This window comes from Besnoitia besnoiti, chromosome I (assembly GCF_002563875.1).
Source record: "Besnoitia besnoiti strain Bb-Ger1 chromosome I, whole genome shotgun sequence".
NCBI classification, from domain to species: Eukaryota; Apicomplexa; class Conoidasida; order Eucoccidiorida; family Sarcocystidae; genus Besnoitia; species Besnoitia besnoiti.
Window position 1 is genome coordinate 997,872 of NC_042356.1, and position 17,476 is coordinate 1,015,347.

At 56.4% G+C, this 17,476-nt stretch overlaps 3 protein-coding genes across 3 annotated transcripts; all 3 read right to left on the minus strand.

The window, feature by feature from the left end:
* Positions 1-908: 908 nt before the first annotated feature.
* Positions 909-4,839, minus strand: BESB_001510 (uncharacterized protein; the record flags this gene model as incomplete). The annotated part of the gene is made up of 3 exons (XM_029358906.1): positions 909-2,299; positions 2,710-3,425; positions 3,836-4,839. 3 exons carry the CDS (start codon positions 4,837-4,839, stop codon positions 909-911), a joined length of 3,111 nt encoding a protein of 1,036 aa, XP_029221818.1.
* Positions 4,840-7,404: 2,565 nt separating this feature from the next.
* BESB_001520 (uncharacterized protein) lies at positions 7,405-9,939 on the minus strand (the record flags this gene model as incomplete). The annotated part of the gene is made up of 1 exon (XM_029358907.1): positions 7,405-9,939. One exon carries the CDS (start codon positions 9,937-9,939, stop codon positions 7,405-7,407), a length of 2,535 nt encoding a protein of 844 aa, XP_029221819.1.
* Positions 9,940-13,499: 3,560 nt separating this feature from the next.
* Positions 13,500-16,986, minus strand: BESB_001530 (putative eukaryotic initiation factor-1A; the record flags this gene model as incomplete). The annotated part of the gene is made up of 4 exons (XM_029358908.1): positions 13,500-13,755; positions 14,125-14,305; positions 14,968-15,176; positions 16,859-16,986. 4 exons carry the CDS (start codon positions 16,984-16,986, stop codon positions 13,500-13,502), a joined length of 774 nt encoding a protein of 257 aa, XP_029221820.1.
* Positions 16,987-17,476: the final 490 nt, after the last annotated feature.

A 17,476-nucleotide genomic window follows, 5' to 3' on the forward strand; every position in this document is an offset into this window, starting at 1 on the left:
TCAAGTTGAAGCACTTCTACGGATCGGCGGGAATCCGCGTTTCCCTAAACACGTCCCGGAACTGTTAGTTGCTGCAGTCACAGGAGACGTGTTCTCCTTTGTTGTCGCGTGCTGCTGTGTCAGTACGCACAGTGCCCGTGCAGCACTGAAGCAGCGATGCCTGTTTATCGCGCGGGACGCAGCTCCAATTGTGGTAGGTCACCCCTGCGAAGGATACTATTTTATCGATGTATGTTCACTCTAGGGTGGAGGTGGGTGACATTTGCGATTATACTTACGTTTGGGCGTTTGCTCTATTTCATTATTTCAGGTCTCTTGACAGGTTGTGCTAGCCTGATAGTGTTTGTTCTGTCGGCAGCAGACTTCCTTGAATACAAAGTGTTGAACATTCTGCCGCGATGTGAGAAGGTGACAAGAAGGCAAAAAAATTCTCTTGGGAGGAGCATTCACCGCCTAGGGCTCGTAGGCGGCGGACCAAGACAGCCGCATTTTAGTATCAACCATTTCCTTATATAACACAGATGCGCGTTTTGGTGCGACATACAGGGGAAATATGCCCGGAAATTCCAGACGGTTCAAGGAGGTTAGTGAAGAGTCACCTGGCCACGTGGACAAGCGCCTGGCAAGCCTTCTGGAACACGAGGAGTCGGCTGCGGGCGTCATCACAGTGAGGGATCGATGATGCCTGGCTTTCCTTCTCGCTCCCGCCCATCTCGGCAATTGCCGCCATAGAGAGACAGAGCAGAACGGCATAGGTGGGCAAATACCCGTCTGTATTAGTGTCCACGCCCGCCAGTTTCCGTCGAAATAGAAGTCGCAATGGGTGCTTCCCCGTCACAAGCGGCATACTTCTCTTAAGCCTGACCCAGAGATGTATTGTCTGTTCATGGAAGTTCCCGAGCCATGCGTCAAGAGTGGAAAAATGGGTTGCTCACGACCTCGGAAATGGTTGGCCGCTTATCAGGGTCGGGTTCAAGCAAAATGTAAGCTAGGCCCGCTACTGCGGGAACAGGAGACGAGCAATACCACAGAGAAAATTGACTGCGCGTGAGGGAAGCCAGGTCCCTCCGTCGTCTTCTCAGGAAGGCTGCATCCGCTATCAGCCCATAGGGAAGATTGCCATCGCAGGTGATTTCGAATATTGTCGCTCCCGTCTGCCAAACGTCCAGTTTCTCTCGCACTAACCTGTTGTAATCATATTGGGACAGCATGGCCGCCGCAACCTCAGGGGCGTGATGCGGCATATAAGTTTTCTCCCCGGGTGCAACGGGATCGTGTAGCTCGTGCACTGAGGCAAGGTCGATCAAAAATCCATTGCCCACTGCATCGAAGATAAAGTTACTTGCTCGGATGTCCCCGTGAGCAAGGCCAAGGGTGTGCAGCTTGGCCACTGCCAGCAGCAGTGCTCTCGCAGCAGCACCCTGGAACTCCGGAGGCGGAAACACCTGCATTATATCCTTCAACGATGGTCCTAGCAGCTTCTGAAGCAATATGATGCTGGAAAACAAAATCAATAAACTGTCCCTCTGTAGGTGGACCATCATTTCGTTCTTGACTTTCAAAATGGCAGAAGTTACAATCACGTTGAAACCCTCTTTAAATTGCTGCACAGAGAACCCACGTTTCAAAAACAACCGCCGGGCTTTAAGTTCTTCCTCCACGGCGATCGTCACCTTAATCATTTCTAACTTGGCTGCTTCGCGGATATCCGACACGCTTTGTCCCTGCGGTATCCTAACCTTGCCGTAAGACAGTTTTGCTGCGAATACATCCCCGCGTGAGGTAGTTACTTTGATGACCACTCCAAATGCACCACTGCAAATATATCCGCCGCTCGCGAGTGCTACTGTGTTTCCTTCCGCGTCGGTAGTTGTAATAATTTTTCCATCAGGAAACAAGACCTCAGCCGCAACCTGCGCGGGTGATGGTTGTCCCCTGTCTATGTTACATCCTTTGCGCAGCTTCGTCCAACGTTCCACTTCTGTCCGTATGATTCCCTTTTGATCCTCCTCATTGCCTGGCGACGCCAACATGATGAGCGCAGCTTGCTGTAGTTGAGGCCCTTCGTCCTGCGCGTCTCCCAAAGCGGCGGCACCGCCTGCTGCAGGTCCGCGCGCTACAGGACTCCCCCTCGTCAAACTGCCTTGCTCGGTTGGGGCCATTTCAGTCGGGAAAAACTCCTCTGGCTTGATTTGCCAAGGACCGGCGGCTCCACTCATCGCACCCCTCCCCCAGGAGGGGCCGTAAACTGGAGATCCAGGCTCGCCGTATTGTGGGATCTTCAAGTGCGGTGGTTTGCCTAAGTCTCGTCGCGTGTGCAGAGGCGAGACAACAACCTTGCTTCTGTCTGTTGCCCCCCCGAAGAAGAAGAAGAAAACATTCGTTTATACGTTTTCATTCCTGCCGGCTGTACGGGGAAGTCTGCTCCGCCAAAGCGCCGGCCCGGCGGTCGAGGCAAGCGCGTCTCCGTACGCTCCAGCTTGGAAGTTGTGGCAGGCACTTCGGGAACTGATGCAGGTGACGAGGGCGGGGTGTGTGTGCGTTTTGTTGTTGTAGTTTCAGTTGCCGCGGGACTCTCGGAGCTTGCCGGCGCCGCAGGTGAGCCTGGCTCTTCGGCCTTAGCAGGGGTGTGACCGCGAAAGTCGGAGGGTCGTGTATCCGAAACTCGCCTATATGTTTTCATCCCGGCAGGTCGTCGTATTCCCGCACCTTCCTCGTAATCTGACGAGTCGCCGGAGCGATAGCCGGCTTTGTGTGAACCAAATCCGAATCTCTTCACATCTGCAGCTTTCTCTGCACTAGCACGGGGGGACGGAGGGCTTCCGAATCCTGCTACGACCGGAGGTGATTTGGGGGTTTTCTCCGACAGAGATCTTTTGAGGCCACCCGTGGGAAGTCCAGATTTTACTGGCAATCCAATGGTCAAGAGAGATCGGGGGCCTTTCTCTTCTTTCTTGAGCTCCTTGCCACTTTCAGCAGGGGGCTGACGGCCTGTGGCTGCACCAGCCCGCAAGGGTGCGCCTGCGCTTTCTCCCGCTGGAGTCTTTCCAACACCAGCTTTGCCAACTCCGGCAGACGGCAAGGGACTCTGAGAGGATGGCTTTTTCTTCGTGTAGCTTTTATCCTGAGGGCCTTGCGTTTCAGGGTCTCCTGCAGCAGCCGTTGGACGCTGTTGAGTGGCCCCCAGCGGCAGCTTTGAAGAGCCAGGTTTTCGAATTCCGGACCGTAGCCCCGAAGGCGCGCGCCCTGAACCAGTCCCAACCTTTTCAGCAGGAGACCCCCGGGGAGCAGTCCTCTGGGGTTGAGGACCTGGCGACGTTGGACCGGATGGCCCAGGTGCTCTCTCCCTGGGCGTCGGTTGAGGTTTTTTGAGACCACGAGGAGAGACCTCGAAATCCGATTTTGCTAATGCAGGGGGAACAACCCTGCCAGGTATTTCTGAAGGTGGAACCAAGCGACGCTCGCCAGAAGCACCGACTCCGGGGGCTGCCGGAGACTTTTCGGAAGACGTAAGTATGGCGGAACGCTCCACGTCTGATCGAAGCTTCGCTTTTTCCGCCTCGGTGTCCGACAAGGAGGCAAATACCCGTGGAAGTCGATATCGTGGCTCCACGGACGACTTCTGGCTAGGTGCGGCAGGCGTCTTCCCTGGCTGTGGAATGGCTGCAGCGGGTCGGCCACGGGGGGGTGCAGCCTGGGGTGCTCCGGGACCTGTTTTTGATTCTTCAGTATCTTCCGCCGCTGCATCAGTAGGACCTTTTCCCCTCGTCTTCAGACCAGGTATAGACGGTGCACTGAAGGGGGGTTCGATTCCTGCAGTCTCTTCAGAACGTACCTTTTGCGGTCTCGCTGACTGGGACCTCTTGAGACTAAGCCTTCTCGAGCTTCGAGGTGTTTCAGGGTCAGGAGGCCTCGCGGGGGCTTCCACAACGCCCGAGCAGTTCTTGTCACTGCGGCAGCGGGGCTATGACTTTCAGTTGAGAGCGTGAGGGGGGCGGACAGTGACTCAGGATCACTAGGTTCCTCAGGCTTCCACCCCCACCGACGCCCACTTTTCCGTTGACTGCCGCTTGGTTCAGGGCCGGGCTCTGTTGGCGTTCGTGGGCTGGGGGGAGCTGATGCCGAGGGCGGAGTCGGGCTTGGTGTGGTGTCTCGGGCGGGCCCTTTGAACCACTTCGTCCCAAACGGAGATGAGAACTCAACTTTTACGCTTGGTTGAGATTCGCTGCGGGAGCCTGAACCACGCGAGAGCCAGCCACGTCTCGCAGAGGAATCTTCTTTCCCCTGTTGAGGAAGAAGAAGCGGCCTCTGGGCGGTTCCACGCCGCGATTGCAGCGAGGGTGTCGGAGAGAGGGGACTTGGGCCCCCTTCTGCTCCAGGTGATTCTTTCTTGGTAGAGGGAAGGCTTGGCCGGCGAATCGATAGACCACGCAGTCTCTTCGAGATAACACTCAGACGGAGGCGCGAACGCTGCTCTTGCCGTGGTGCTTCGTGCTCGCTATCTGGCCCGGAACTGGTGCCTTCACCTCCTTCCGGTGTTTTGCTCTCTTCCGCAGCTGTGGGATCGGCGCCGCCCCCCTCCCCCGTCGAACGCTTTGGAGAGGGCTGCGCACGAGCTCCTCGTGGGTCGCCGGCAGGGGCGTCTGGGTCAGGCAGTTTATGAGCGGAAATCTGAAGCAGGGCACGAAATGAATGCAGGCCGGCGGGAACACCCGTCTCGACCGATCCTCTGGGCGGGTGGGTCTCAGTTCGGTCGACCAGAACTTCGCCGTACGTCATGCGCAACGCAAGGGAGAGGAACGCAGGCACAACCCCGTACAACATTGCTGCCTGCACCATCACGAGAAGGCGACAAAGGAAAGGCGCTCTATAAACAAATCAAGCAAGCCAAGGCACACAGAGCTCTTCTGCACCAGACCAGACGTCTTCAGGCTATTGTTGCGCAGTTGCTGTAACAAAACGCGTAGTGGCGCCACGCAGCTTCTTTCCACTGGCAACTGCCCTGCCCTCCTCACAGACGGGAAAACACTCACAGATATACACGCATCGCTCCTCTATCACATCGTACTATTATTGTCGCCGCGGTAGTCCAGGCAGATCATAGAGGGCACATCACATGTCTGTGGTATTTCCTGAATCGGGCCTTCCCTACAGCAGCCAGTGTAGTATGAAAAAGACTGGAAAAGACAGGCCGTTACCATAGGACCGACGCAAACCCTTCAACGGTAGAATGTCTTATAGACCCTGTGGAACTAGTCCACGAGGCAGCAATGCGATAGCTTGGGTCGGGTGTCGCGTTCGGAAGAAACAAACGATACAGGCACTTCGTCACTTAGCTGCTTGCGTTTTTCGAAAAATCGTGCTCATGTCAGATATTCGTACTTCCATATGTTGTAACCCTGGGCACCGATTCCCCCACCTCGCATAGACGAGGGCACCACACGCCAACGCAGTGGGGCTCCTTATCTAGCAAGATGATCAAGGTATGACTTGTAGGACGAGGTGAGAAGAGGCAAAGGAAAACTGTAGATTGCATCTTCCGTTTATGAAGGCTGCTTAGCAGATAATCTCCCTACGAACCTCATGTGGCTGGGTCGTGCGGTTCGGTTGAGTGACAGGGCGGCGCAGAGATAGACCCGAAGGATCACTCCCTCCTTGAAAGTGGTTCTCACGGGGTTGAATGATGACGGGATTCCACGTTCAAACAATCAGAGCAGACGCGATGACCACTCCTGCTGATCCACAGAGAGCAAGACAAGTGAAGTCCAGCAGGCCACACTGGTTGCAGGTATCGCTGATGTTCCAGTAAAGAAACGACTGACTTCTAGCATCAGATGAGTGTACGCCTCACGCGAAATGGTATTTTGAGCATGGCATGGGTATACAGCTTCTACGTCGTTGCCTTCCACCTGAAGATCGAAGTGCTACATGCGGGCCGTCTGCGGGTTGTCCTGCCAAGCTACCGTCAGCCATAGCGGACGCGACGGACCAACGGGGCGCTGTTTAGTCAACAGCGGTCATGAAAAACTACGCGCTTCAGGCTGAGCCGCCAGCTAACCAGAGAACCAAGCCGCGGGCAGGTGAATATGGGCAATCACCAGAATTCCTGAAAAAGTGAGCAGCGTCCTTTGGCGGACACACATTTTGGCTAGCACCATTGTACTTGCCAGCTTGTGTGTCCTCGGTTGCTTTGCTCGCATGCGAGCGCTTCACGGACAGGTGGTCTCTAATACAGCCGTGGGGGAATGTGCGCCGGAGCTAACACGGAGCCAGAAGGCGTTTTCGCATTACAGTGGTGCCCACAAGAGGAGAACATGTTGGTGAAGAATCACGTCAAGGAATGCGACCACAAGGTGGACATACACACGCAACCCCGCTTCCTGAATTTCAGAACAGGGTGATGGCTGCGCCAGCACCCCCCACACCAGTGTGTTTCCGGCGTCAGCGTCCCCCTCCGCTATCGGCCCATGAGAGGGAGCCTAACAGACCTTTGGAGCGCAAACGCAATATCGCTTGACGCTGTCGAGGCCAATCATACACTGGGGAGGAGTTTATGTGAGGAGACGTATTTGGCCGAAATCAGCGATTGCATTGTCGACAGTGAGACGAAACGCGGATACAGCCGGCCGCAACTACGAGCGATACTATCAAAAACACGCAGTAGTTCACTGTCAGGGAAATCAGGATACCTCACGCTGACATCAGCATTGTCTGGTCCAGATGAGCTTTCTGGGAGCCGCTGATGCCAAGGCGTTGTGAGACGTATCAGTCGATCTTTGTCACTGGGAGAAACGAGGCTTCTTTCACTGCCGTAGACGAATCACCCAGACGGATGGTACAATGAGCCTCGGGGCGAATGACGCTAATGAAAGGACTGCGCCCGCTGTTTCAAGTCGGATTCGCATCTCGCTGGCGCAGAGGCTCGCTTTACAACGTGCGACGCTGGCTTCAGCGTGGCATGCCTCATACAGAAGAGAGGCCCGCGCATTTCAGACGTCATGATCCGCGTGGACTGTGAAAGGCAAGTAGGATCCTCACACTCACAGGGGAGTGAGGTTCTTCTAAGGGGGCCCAGCCGGTCGGCCTACCCTAGCGAGCGTCAGGCGCTCCGGGGGGCGATAACAAATCTGTACATGTGGCCTAACATGACCACTATAATCATCGATGTCTTCGCAGTCGCCCCGCCTCCCCCCCCTCCCCCCCCGCTGCCTTCCCGCTGTTCCCTGTAGTCTACCTCCATCGCGCCCCGTCCTACACGAACATGCGGTAGAATGCTTCAGCCAGTGCAGGCAATCCGCAATATAGGCATGTTTTTGTCACATCAAATATACTCCCGAATGCACTACATTTCACCCTCAAAACCTGTAGCCCGGCGGACACACCCAATTACAGGTGCACTCCCTGTCAGTGCTCTTCGACTGGGAGCCACTCAGAAAAAAATGGGTGTGCCACGAACTGTGAAAGCACAGGTCGCATCTCAGGCTTCGGATTTAGAAACATGAAAGCAATGCCCATGACCGTTTGATCAAAGTAAGGACAGTACCACACAGAAAACTCCGTATGCTGCACCGCGGCAAGGGATAGCAGGCGCTTCTCCAAAGTCGGAAAGTGCAATCCCGACATCGTGTAGGGAAGGCTCTTTTCGCATGCAAATTCGAACAGCGAAGCGCCTAACTGCCATACATCAAAGCTTCCACGAAGGACGGCATCAAACGACGAAAAGTTCAAAATGGCCTGAGCGGCCTCCGGCGAGCAATGAGCTACGTAGATTTTTTCTCCCGGATCGAGACAGCTTCTCAAGGGCTTGGCTGTACTGAGGTCGACCAAGAGTACTTCGCCCTTGTCATCAAGGACAAAATTACTGAGGCGAACGTCTCCGTGCGTGAAACCGAGCCTATGAGCGCCAGCCACAGCCAACACCATCCCTCTTGCGGCAGCCAACTGCACTCTGTGGTCTGCAGCCGCTGGCAACAAGTCTCTCATCGACGGACCTAGCAAGGGCTGAATCAGCAAAACGCTGGAAAGCAAAACAGTTGCCTTGTCGGCATGAACCTCAAGGCTTACTGCCTGGTTGACCGTCAGCACTGCGACTGTAACGACCAACCTAAAATAGCGCCGAAGTTGTGCCACGGAGTATCCCGTAGCTAGCAGCCTCTCTCGAGTCGTTATCTCCTCGTCGACTATCCCCCATATCTTCTTCTTCTCTGCTTGGATTGCTGCCTCTTTCTCCTGCGGGGTTTTGCTATCCTCGTCGTGAACCATGCCATAAGGAATCTTCGCCGCAAACGCCTCTGCTGATTCGGTAACGACCTTGATAATAACTCCAAACGACCCATGGCAAACATATCCGCCGCTCACAAGTCCGACCGACTGTCCCTGGCTGTCGACTGCCTTTAGGGCCATGCCCTCTGGAAATACTAGCTGGATTGCTGTCTCGACGGGATGCCTACGTTGGTGCGTGCACCGCTTCGCTACCCCGCTTTCTCTCCACGCACGTACCTGTGCACGCAGTGCATTGGCGAGCTCTGGTTTCGCGGGTACAGCCAGAGTCTGGATGGCAGCTCGTTGCAGACGGACTCCTTCGCTGTTGTGTGCAGCAGCAGTAGCGGCCGCGCCGACTTGCTCTTCCCCAGGCCAGTTGGAAGCTTCTGGGATAAAAAAACTCGGTCCTTCAATCTCCCTTCCCCATTCAACCCTCGGCGGCGCCGGCACCGGTGCCCGCGGAGGGGGGGCGCCGTCTGCAGGCGGCTGCAAGGCGTCCGGCGTGCTCGGAGGGGATATGAAATATAAGGGAGAAAATACGTCGTGGACAGATTCACGAGGCAACCGAAGTGACATCGTAGAGCCGATGGACGATGGTGGCACAGACGGCGACGTGGCGCGTAAACAGCCTCTGCTGTTTTTCCCATCTAGCCCTCTGGTAGCTGCCGACGGCATGCGTTTGTAGGTTCGGGTCGATCGTCGCTTTGTAGGTGTGAATCGGCCTGAAGACGAGCGGATGCTGGAAGGAGTGGGTACCCACCGTCCACGTTCTCGCCCCGATGCAGGTCGTTTCTGACTCTGCCTGTCGGTGTGACGACCTGGCGACGCATGCTCAACCCCGAGTGCTTTGCTGTTTGGGGGTCTCGACCAGGAACTATTGGCAGGCCCGCGACTGTCACCTGCGGACTCCTCAAGCGAAGCATCCGCCTTCGTCGAAAGATGCCTCGAAGCTGGCACAGAGAATCGAGCCTTGTGCCCCAGAGGAAGCGAAGATGCGAGGCGAGCAACCAAGTCTCGCAGTGGCTCGGTGATCCTCCAACCCGCATCTGGAGAAGGCGCTCCTTGCTGTTGGGACAGGGGTTCATTGGTCATCGCGTTTAAAAGAGGGGGGCTCAAGTGGCCGAACGGCGACTCTCGCCCCTCCAAGGTTGCCTCTGGGCGACGAGGTGACGAGGAGGTTTTTCTTTGACTCAACTTTCGCGTAAAGTGCGCGCCTGGAATCGGAATTATCAGCTCCCCAGCGAGGTCTCGCACTCGTCGTGCAAATTTCAGGAGCCTTTGAGAGCCGTGTCGCGATAAAAGCGTCGCCTCAGTTCCGCTTTCTGTTCTATCCTTCCTCTGCAAAGAAGTTTCTTCTCTTCCATGTATTGCCGCGTGTCCATTCCCTCCGCCATTGCTGGCAGCGGAATGCATGGCTCGCTCTGCAGCCTCCGATTCAGAGGACTGCGCAGAATCTGTTGATTTATACGGTTCAGGCCCACCTTGTGAAGGGATGTGAGGAGAAATTTGAATCAGGGCATGGGAGGAACCGAAATGTGGAAGCAACGGCCGCTCTCGGGATTCAGTGGGCTGCGCGGCTTCAGATCGCCGAGCTGGAGTTCCTCCGTACGCCGAGCCCCGGGCAGACGAGAAGAGCAAAACACAGAGAGTGGACCACGTACTCAGGGTCACCATCATGGAAAGCAAAAGTAGGGCACGGCAGTGGTCACAAACTTCACGCTATTGCCTTGAGGCGCGAGGCCCGATGCGCATGTGGAGCCAACGTGTGGCTCAGCCCTATCTCGAATGCAAGATCTTCACATTAACAACTGCCCTTCTCGGCCTCTGTAGTTCTATATAGTGTTGAAGCTAATAGGTTGCCCGCCAGAGACGCGTTGAAGAACTCTCTTCTCTGCGCCAAACTTGCAGCCGCACGAATACCTGCCCACGTCAGGACCGCTGCGGCACGCCACTGGCTGAAGCTCAGTTTCAACGGATCCCTGGAAGGAATGCGAAATATCCCTGGTATCAACCAGTACGGAAGCGTGTGTGGAGGAGGCCGAGCGCTGTCCCCCGGCCCCTCGGAAAGCTGGTCGCTGCTCAAGACACCAACGGCGCCCCGCGCGGAGAGAGGCTCGTATGTGTGTAGCATTACCAGACAGACTGGCGACCCGAGGAGCTTCTCTCTGTGTCTGCTGGCAAGAAGGAAGCGGACGATTCACCTCGGTTCAAATGGATGGGTTCCTTTCGCACGGGCAGTGAGATCATCACGTCCGCCGGTATCCGCCCCGCTTGCGCGGGGTCCCCAGGCTATAAGCTGCATGGGTCTGAGCCCCCTGCCAGAAGGCCCCAACACAGACATGAACCTGAACCCTCCAGAGAGACTGGAAACACGAAAGAAAACAAACACTAAGGAACGAGGGAGTTCGTCCACTGCGACTACGGCCTGGTGCGGCTAGCCGGACGTCTGTGCCAAGATGAGGGGGACGAGTCCGGTAGCAAGACACGGCGTACGGCAAATGGCTTGACAGGCACGGAGCTGACACGCACACTCTCCGGACACCGAAAAAAAGTCTCTGTGGGTAGTGTATATCAGGCGCCTGTGAAAATGCAGCTACACGCGATCCCACAGACAGTCTCTGAACCGCCCCGATGGCCGCTGGTGAACCATCGAGGGCTCGCCTGAAGCTCACGGTCATCCTGAGAGTAGCGACGCCGTCAAGCGTGTCTGCCGGTGCGCTGACTTGAGAGAATGAATCTGTTCGCGAGACACAGCGGTTGGATGTATTTCGTCGTTAGTGAAAAGGGTTGAAACCCTGTACTGCCTTCTGCCCTGTTCTGTGGGCAAGGCTTTGAGAACCCTGATACGCCAGGCATTTCGGCACGCCTATTGCTGCCGGAATCAATGAGTTTTGCCTCCTCATATCGAATCAGGTCGTTTGGCAACGTAGCCTAAAGACAGGGGGGGTGGCTCCAACGGGGGACACAGCATCCCCTCCTCGCTGCTCGGAAAGAACATAGGTTTTCTGTCAGAAGAGCCGCGCGGTGTGTCTGGGAGGTTGCTTGCCGCCTGATTGCGAATCCGTCGCCTCTAAGCTACGCGGAACGCAGGAAGGCGCTCTCTTTCGGCAGGTTATCTGTGTGGACGAATCAGAAAACAAACTGGCGGTGTAGCCAAAACTCTGCGCTGGCATCACCGCTACAGCACTCATCCCCTCTCTTGCCCCGACCGCTCTGCAGTAGATTTTCTGCTGGTGCACGCGTGACTCAGCACCGTTAGCCCCCGGCGGTGGGTTTTAAGGTATTCTTCGGTGCGTCGACTACACTGTCTCTCTGAATATAGTCTTTCTCTTGTCCGCTTCGAAAAGCTGTGGGAGTTAGGGTCCCTAGAGCTTATGCGTAGCATCCTTCCAGAAAACGTGCCGACGTGACCGACGTCCTCCTGTGGCGGCTACACGTCATGGAGTCGTGAGGTCAAAGTTTTCAGACGCGAGGCGCACCACAGCATGCATCAAGCTTCTACTTCCCTCCGCAGCCCTTGAGGGGGCCTCTCCGTCTTCTAGGGTCGTGGGCCGCATTCACGCCGAGGATGAAGGAGATCCGAGCGGACTGTCTTCTTGTCGCCGCCGGAGCCTTGGCCTCGCACGCATGGCTGAGGACTGCCGCAAGAGAGCCCGGTGTGGGTGCGGAGTGCTGGTAGCAAGCCCTGTTTCTCCCGATAGCTCTTGGGTTTCCGACTGAGGGACTGATGCACAGATTTGGTAACTGCCTCGCCTGGCTTCCGTGTCGAGGGCGCGAAAATGTGGGGAGACCCGCGCGCGGAAGTCCGCGTGCGCATCACGCCGCCGTGGACTCGTCACGGACAGTAGGCGGACACTGAGCACGTGTCTGCAGGTTTCGGTGGGCGGGCAATCTAGGGATCAGAAATCCGGACTGAGTGCCTCCGACAGCTCAGAAGCCGCGCAGCGCCGCAAAGAAAAGAAACGTTACATGTGCAGTGTCTTCCCATGTGCAGCTGGCGATAGCCATACGGCATCAGGTATATCTTCAATGCCCAGATATTCGTGCCCAATGATTTCGCAGCCCTCTGAGACGGCACGAATGCCGGCGCCTGCCGCGCTCCCCACCAGAGCACGACTGCAGGAATTCACTGCCAAATCACCCTCAAAAAACAGGCGCGACAGCTGGCAACTGAGCACCGGTCCCTCAGAAGCACTGCAAGTACCGCAGTGCTGCTGTTTTTCTTGTTGATTGCCTCGGAATCGCCCGTACGCTGTCGCTCCAGTATTTTTAAGACATACGGGGGTGTGTTGAGGCGTCTCATTCAACGCTACAGTGAATGATCAACGACTGAGGTCTTTTGGTGTAACCTGGTAAGCGGCTGCGACGGTCTATGCGTCGTGTCGAAAAAGTCACTCTGCTTCGGCCGCCGACTGCGAATACACCGTCCGCCCTCCACTATAGGTATATGCTTTCGGCTTTTTTCCAAGGCGTCAATGAACAGAACGACAGAAGCAAGGCGAGTTCATTTGGAGCGGGAAGAAGAGCGGAAGCCGCCAAGGGATAATAGAAACACACGTTCTAGGGAAGGTTGAGTTGTTTTGACAGAAGACAAAGGACAGAAGAAGCGCAGGCGACACGACGAAAAAAAGATCTCTTATACACCGCTATAGTTCTCCCACTCTTGCCCCAACCAAAGTCCACAGAACCTCGGCGAAAAGCCCGAGAAAAGGGGAAGGAAATAACGAAGAGCACTGAGAAGACGACAGACAGTGCGCGCGGCGACGCGCACGAGAAGAAGAATAACTTTTTGGTGTAGACGGGAAAGGAAAGAAAACCTTCAGATCTGAAGACACGCACACACAAGCACACAGGCCAATCAGTCACACAGCTGGCAGCAAATGAAGTCGTCACAGCGTGCATACGCCGCCACGTGCGGGCACCTGCGATAGGCCCGCACAGAAACACGAAGCGTTGAGATCACAGCGACGATTCGAAAAATGCTAGCGGCAGCGGCCATTGCTTCTCATCCTCTCCGAAGAAAAGCATGGCGCTTTCTGCAGGACTCGCTAACAGTTTGCGCGTGAGCCGCAGTCTCCTGTCCGCCCTCCGCCTATCCGCATCGATGTGTCTCTCTAGCCCGTGTGCGAATCGCGCTACCGGAGGGCAGCGCCCTGCGAAACTGCCTCGCCGTGTCCGGCGCTCTCCTCTGGTCCGCCAGCCCGCCTGGATCTCAAGCTTCGGCTCTTGAGTTTCCCTCACGGGGCTCTCACGGCTGAAGAAGCTGCCCCGTTCCCCGCCCTCCCGAAACTTACATCATCGATATCCATATCTTTGTTCTTCTTTCCACCGTCTTCCTCGTCAGAGCTCTCTTCCGAAACATCGGAGTCCTCCTGGAAGTCGATGCCTCCACCTCCGCCGTCTTCGTCGCCGAAAACGTCGCTCTCGTTGATCTTCGCGTTGGCTGGAAGCTCGCCGTACTGCTTCAGCAGCCGAGCCTCGTCGGGGTTGTATCTAAACAGAAAAGAAAATGCATGGCGGGGCGTCGCACGCTGGCTTACATCACCTAGAGAGGGAGAGAGGCCACAGAGGCCTGCCCGCGCGACCCTCAAAGTTGAGAACCGCGCCCCTGCGCCGCCGCTGTGTGAAGCGCATCGGTCGCATCAGCCTCCCAGGCCGTGCGTCTTGACCTGCCATGTGCGCCTGCGCCATGCGGAGAAACGCGAGCGACCCTCCCATGCGAAACCTCGGAACACTCTTCACCGAAACTAGCCTGAAACCCCCAGGGCCCCGCCGCCGCGCGTGATTCCCCCCTTTCCCCCCCCCCTCCGCCCCCATGCCACCCCGTCCTCGCCCGTCGCCTCGCAGCGTGCAATGTCTCACTTGGCAATGACGTCGCCTTTGTCGTTCTGGAAGTCGCGCAGCGAGACGAGAACGATGTCTCCGCTGTTCACCCAAACGCGCTTCCTCATCTTGCCGCGAATGTGGCAGAGGCGTTTCACGCCATCGAAGCAGTAGGCCTCCAGGCGTCCATTGCCCAGCATGCGCAGAACCTGACCGTACTCTGAACGCAGGAGTCGCAGAAAACCGAGGCTCGAAATGCCTGTGCCCGCCACGCGAACGCATGCGAGAGACAGACTTGAGAATAAGACGCTCGTCTACACACGTCTCCCGCCCAGAGGCGCGCAGAACACAACGGAACGGCGAGGGCAGCATGGGGGAAACACGCTGAGTGAACACGTCAGATCGTCGAATCTGAAGTTGTAAGATGAATTAGATTGCAGCACACCGATAAACGCAGAAAAAGAACGCGCAACCGACCCGACTGAGAACGACGCATCGCAAGCGTTGTGCGCGTAGCCGCACAGACGGCTCGGGTCACGCATCAAGCAGGCACGCGAAAGAAGGAAGGAGACGCGGCGACGCCAGCGGTTTCAAACAGCGAGAGAAACAACCGGCGTCCTCAGGTCTCAGTGTGTCAGACTGCACGGAGACCTCGTCGCCGCGAAAGAGAGAAAGCCGCAGTAGGCACAACCAAAGAGAAACGGCGTCATGTGCAGCAGAAAGACCTTTGAAGCCGGCAGAGGGCGCGGCGGGTGGGGCGTAGGGAGGGTTGCAGCATCGAAACGGCGCGGAGGCCGAACAAGAGAAGGGAGGGAAGCATGCAGCAGAGGACGCATGGCAAAGGAAGCGGAGGCTTTCAGAAAACACTTGAGCTAGACTCACCCTGTCCATCCTCCTTGTACTGGAGTTCACGCTTCTCTCCTTCATTGTCGTTCTTCCCCCTCCGGCGGTTCTTTCCGCCCTTTCCTGCAGAGAGGCAAAAGACCAGACACGTGTTCGCGAGTTCAGGCGAATGAAGAAGACAGAAACACACGTATCCAGCGCGAAAAAGAGACACGAGGGGACGAGCGAGGTGAGAGGGGCGCCACCGACTGAGAAAGGGTCAGGAGGCGAAGGACTCAGGATGGAACGGAGCGAGCAAACCCCGCATGAAACGGCGTCCTGCACCTGCACGACGGCCGAAGAACGCAGCCGAGGCAGAAAATGGGCACGACGCGAACGCCTCGCGCCACATTTGTCACACGCAAGCAATGGATTCGAATAAGAAGAAAGAGGTGAGTGAGTGCGAGGATGAGTCAAGCGCCCGCTGCTACACGCGAGCAAGAACTAGGGCCTCGGACTGTGAGGGTCGACGCTCACAGTCCCTCTCACAGTCACGCGCTCAGCTGACCGCCTTGAGACACCGCTAAGCAGCGTTTACACGCACTGACAGCTGGCTGCGTTGATCAAGTCGATCAGAAAACTCGAGAATCAGACGAGATGCGACTTGAAAGAAAACTGCGGGCGCAACGCTCTCTCCACTCCGTGACGCGGCCACGCAGCGTGCAGCAGAGAGGAAACGCATTTCAGCCGGCGCATGCGAGTGAGAAAAAGAGAAAAAAGCCAATCCATAAGCAATCCACCCCCCTCTCCCCCCCCCCCCCCAACCCCCCCCTTCCCCCTCAAGGGAATCGAGAACAACGAAGATCAACTATCGATGCGACGGCAAAACAAAGCAGCCTGAGGAGGCCCTTCTAGCGCGCACGGACGCAGAGCCGTCGAATGCCCATGTGTGTTGAACAGCAGCCTGCCGCGACGAGCGCAGACGGGATCGGAGGAAGAAAAAACAGGCGCGGAGGCGTTAGCCGAGCGAAGGATGTGGCGGCGTGACACCAGCGGAGAGGCGAAAAAGACGAAATGCAGACAGTTTTTCTTGTGACGTCAACCAGGCAACCGTCAGAGAGAAATAAGTGTCACGTGCATGTGGCGCACCGCGCGAAAAGGGAGAATACAGGAGAAAATGCAAGTCCGAGTAAAAAGGACGCATGCCGTGCCACAGGGAGGAAGAGGGGCAAGGAACAGAGAGTCAAAAAGGCAGAAACACTGTTTCCTCTGCACAAGAACGTAAAGTTCCTTCTTAATCAAAACCCTGCCCCTTATGTACGGCCTTGCTCGCTCCTCATTTCCGCTCTCTCGTGTTTCTCGATTCCTGACGCCGTCTCTATAAGGAGGAATCGAGGAAGAAGGACGAGAACCCCTCCCGCAAGGCCTACCTTTATTCTTCGGCATCTGAGCGAACGGAAGAAAGGCAGAACGCGGAGGTGGAAGATAAAAGGAGAAAAAAGAACGAGAAAAAGTGAAACTCCGTCACGAGCGCGCAGCAAACAGTGGGGAGAAAAACGCGAGAAGTCGGTCGTCCGCGCCCTCTTGCCTGCCCTCGAGTTGTCTCTCCTCCGCTTCGCTGAGTCTTCGCAGCATCCCCCTTCGCTCACTCACGCGACAGCTGGATGGTAGGCTAAGTCGACTTTTCTCGCCCCTCCCGCCTTTCCACGCGACACCCAGTCAAAAGGGACATTTGCGCACGTGCGAACACATTTAGGGAAGTACACGTGCGTAAACGTATGTGTATCCTTTTATCTTTCTACTCTTTGCGGGCATGTCACTGCTCAGCCTGCAGTTGAGCCTTCCGCCCGACGTCGCCGCTGTGTCTGCGCAGTGCGCAGACTCGCAGTGTTGTTGGTCGTGCTGAGGAAGCACACACAAGTCTTTAGAAGGGTATTTTTTGTGATCGCACCTGCGTTGTGGTCTTCGTGTTTGTTGCTCAATGAAGTGCGCGGCTACACTTTCCGTTTTGTGTGCGTCTTCAGCGCATAGACCGCAGTAAAGTGCAGAGGCGGGACGGTACTGCGCGGCAGGGGACATGGTGACCAGTTTAGCGGCTTACTGAAACGAATGAAAGAACTCTGCACGAAACACAGGGCAGGTGCAGGCCGCACACTCAACGGGACCGAGGCTGTAGCAGGGGCGCCGCTTCTTAGAGATGTGCGCCCGTGTAGGCGACGTATAGTCCAAACCTGGCTTCGCGAGGCTCTCCAGGGCGTGGGATCTTCCTGTGTGGCGTCATACCGTAAAGCTCATGCATATGATGATCCAAGCTTTCACTCTTCGACATGGGCACGAAGAGTCAGGAAACACTCACGACCCTGCTCAGCCTCGACTGCGCCTTCGGCGGCGCGGCTCGCCCGCTATTCGTCTACGACCCTCTGGAGATGTATACACTGGCTCCAAGGTTGGGCAATTGTTGTGTAACGAGAAAGGAAAGTGGACGGTATCAGTAGGAATTGACTTGCCGGAGTCGAGCATAGGCCTGCAAAGCACTTTGTATCTGGCAGGGCGGGTTTCCGTTCACTCG